This window comes from Vollenhovia emeryi, unplaced genomic scaffold (genome assembly GCF_000949405.1).
Source record: "Vollenhovia emeryi isolate VEMERY1.0 unplaced genomic scaffold, V.emery_V1.0 DF943040.1, whole genome shotgun sequence".
Classification (NCBI taxonomy): Eukaryota; Metazoa; Arthropoda; class Insecta; order Hymenoptera; family Formicidae; genus Vollenhovia; species Vollenhovia emeryi.
In genome coordinates, this window is record NW_011963326.1 from 1 (window position 1) to 3226 (window position 3226).

Here is a 3226-nt window from a genome sequence, read left to right on the forward strand (position 1 = left end):
ACAATCCGTATCGATGCACAGTTTCTAAAAAGTCGAAATAGACGCGTAAACAACATCTTAAAGTTATATACACGTTATTGCGAATAGTATTATCACAGCCCCGGTGTTCGAGCTGGCTAAGACACCCGTCACGGATTGTAGGGAGGTCCCAGGTTCGAATCCTGGCTGGGGTAATATTTTTCGCAATAAGAATTTTAATTGCCAGACACGGTCGACAAAATCACCGATGTTATTAATTTATTAATTACTACTGGCGACTTTAAGAATATTCTTATTAGTTAATTTATAAGGTACAAATAAAGTGTGCAAATTAACACAATCTATCCTAATAAATATATATGCAAACGTACGCCACGAACCATCCTTTCTCTTTTCGATTATGTTAATCCAATTGGCTGGTGAAGTCACTACTTCACCCTCACTAGGGTCCTTCAACTTTGCCTTCAGATTATGGCGCAAAAGACTCTCGAGCCGTTTTATATCACTTTATCAATTTTCTCGATGAAATTAAATATGACTCTTATCTTCGTCCAGTCCTCTCTCTTGATAAGCGTACCGGTGTCTTCACATGTCCCTGTTTACCAACCCTGTTTACTCCTCGCCCATCTCTTCCCTCTCCACTTCGTACTTGCTACATTGCCGTACCACGTGGTCAATGTTCTCTATCTCACTCCTGCGTTCGCACCATGTCCGATCAATATACCCCTTTCTCGCAAGCGACTCGATTGTATTGTAATGTTCTCAGTTTATAGATGCACGAAAATAGAACACTAAGTTTACAAAACCATGGTTTTTTTCTTATTCGTTCTGTTTAATATTAAAGGTGCATGCCACCTCTCCAATACAATTCTATACATCGCTGTATTTACTTATATCCGTCTTGCTTCTGATAACGCATTTTTTATAGAAAAGAGCATCTAGTCAACAATATATTCTATTGTGTAAAACTTGTAATACGTATGTTAATACCGCGCAAAAACTTTTTTTACTTTGAGTTTTCGTCTTTTATTATTTCTGCTTCATATTTTCCGTAATAATCGAAAAATTGCTCTAAAGTGGTAAAAATTGCCGATGAATTGTAGTGAGACAAACGCGCGAGCGTGAAAAACTGTTTGTGGGAAAAAAACGACCACAGGCAATTTGCAGCTCCCACCGACAGTCTTTTTCCCATGTTATTATGTGCATATTGTATGCGCCCTGTCAATCATTTCTGCCGACACCTTTGAGAAATTCTTAACGCTATCGCTTGAAGTGCTTCCCTTCGACGTATTATAATTCGAGGTATTTTCCCTCGATGTAATTTGTACGATAATGTCGCGAAAGAAATACAAAATAAAAATATTCGAGGGAATCTAGAAATAAGAGAAGCTATGATAATAATCAAGCGGCAGTCGGCTCGCTTTTACACAGTTCTTTTGAGACCTTCGAAGCAAATGGAACATCCTGAAGAGTACTATAAACTGAGCCGATTTCTTCTGTCGGTTACTGGACTGAATCCTTATCAAAGTAAACGAAGCGCTCATTTAATGAGAGCTGCTATCACGGTCTTTGGATTAACAAGTGTATATATTCAGGTACTTGCGATTTAAGTAATTTTCTTTTTAATTCAATGTTAGACAGTTTTCGAACTAAAAGTTCGAAAATAACATACGGTATTAAAATAAAACATGGAATATAAGCTCAGAAATCATACGTCACTGTTTCATTCGCACGAGATATTGAATCGAACGTGTCTCGGATAGTTATTTCTCAAGATGAAATTATTTCTTCGTTTTTATTAAGAAATAAGAACTTCTTTCCAGGTATCGGCCGTATTTCTATCTGACATCACTATGGACTATATAGTGGATTCGGCACCGACACTTCTAATTATACTAGGTAGTCTGAGCGAATTGGGCGCGCGTTTTATATACATAGACAAAGTAAGATCCGTAGATTCTCACGATTTGTGTTTCTCATAACTTAAATTAAATAGAATGTTAGGTCTAATATTAAAAACCTAGGCTGCGCTCATTTTTAAATAACACATATTTAAAAATAAATAATATTATACGGGTTAGTCGTAAAGGCTGTCCCAACCTTTTACCATACAAGAGCTAGGTGATTTACCGACCACAACTGTAGCCAACTCGAGACAAAATGGATAAAATCTCGTCCTATATGACATTCTTACAGTAATTACATTTATCGATAAATAATTACATATTACATGATTGAGATATGTACAACGATATTTAATCCATTTTATTTCGAGTTGGCTACAGTTGCGTTTGGTAAATCACCTCTTATGGTAAAAGGTTGGAACAACATTTACGATTCACCATGTATACACAAATACTGAATTTTACTGGGACATTATCTAGTTTAATTCCTTGTGCATTAATACAACTGGTTTGTCACTTTATTAATTAATGCCGATGCCTTCTTTATCGTGGCCATAAATAATTTTTATGAGTATATAATAAGAGGTAAAACAAAGTAAACATGACAATTATATCAGCCAAAATATGCAACATTAACTTTATAAATCTTGTAGAATTAGAATTACATGTTACAACAATGCTTATTAATGCGATTTAATAAATGTAAATGTCGATTTTTTTACTATTTTGAAATGCATTGTGATTGATTTACTATTCTACTTTCTTTTAGTTTAGAGAATTATTCGATCGTATGTCAAAAGACTGGGCGGAGCATAAGACACACTATGAGCTCAAGATTATGCACGAGCATGCTGAGTTCTCAAGATTATTCGGAATTTGTTACTTGAGTAAGAGAAACATTAAACCTCGCTTTGTCTACAAAAAAAAAGACAGGCGTTTCTGCCTGTGAGATCAAGTATTTCTGTGTACACTGCCACAATTGTGTTTTTTATTACAAGCAACATGCGATATTTTGTCTAGCTATTCACAATCACAATTTTACCTTCACACAAAGCATTTGTTACAATTGCATTAATTTTTCCCATGTATTTTGAGACATTAATATTTCTACAAACATCAATCTTAGTTCAACTTTTTCTATAGTCCTACAAATAAGATGAAGATAAAAAGTTAAACCGAGAATTAAAATTATCTACATTAATAGAAATGAATATAAGATAGAGACAGAGGCCTCTTATTAGAATTTATTTATTAAATCAATTTTTATATCAAATATTACGACAGTCTTATTAATTTGAGCATTCTCTCTCTCTCCCTCCCTCCCTCTCTCCCTCTCTCGCTCC

The 3226-nt window shown here is 34.8% G+C and overlaps 1 protein-coding gene across 1 annotated transcript; it reads left to right on the top strand.

Annotated features, from left to right (window-relative positions):
• Window positions 1–1370: 1370 nt before the first annotated feature.
• On the top strand, window positions 1371–2832 carry LOC105566932. Its single transcript, XM_012021372.1, has 3 exons — window positions 1371–1574; window positions 1803–1922; window positions 2653–2832. The coding sequence occupies exons 1-3, from the start codon at window positions 1371–1373 to the stop codon at window positions 2830–2832; spliced, it is 504 nt and encodes a 167-aa protein (XP_011876762.1).
• The last annotated feature ends 394 nt before the right edge of the window (window positions 2833–3226 follow it).

Excerpts from the sequence above, each read along its gene's own strand:
- LOC105566932 (XM_012021372.1), top strand. The coding sequence starts at position 1,371 with ATGATAATAATCAAGCGGCAGTCGGCTCGCTTTTACACAGTTCTTTTG. Across the intron at positions 1,575-1,802 it reads TAACAAGTGTATATATTCAG|GTATCGGCCGTATTTCTATC; the intron begins GTACTTGCGATT and ends ACTTCTTTCCAG. Across the intron at positions 1,923-2,652 it reads GTTTTATATACATAGACAAA|TTTAGAGAATTATTCGATCG; the intron begins GTAAGATCCGTA and ends ACTTTCTTTTAG.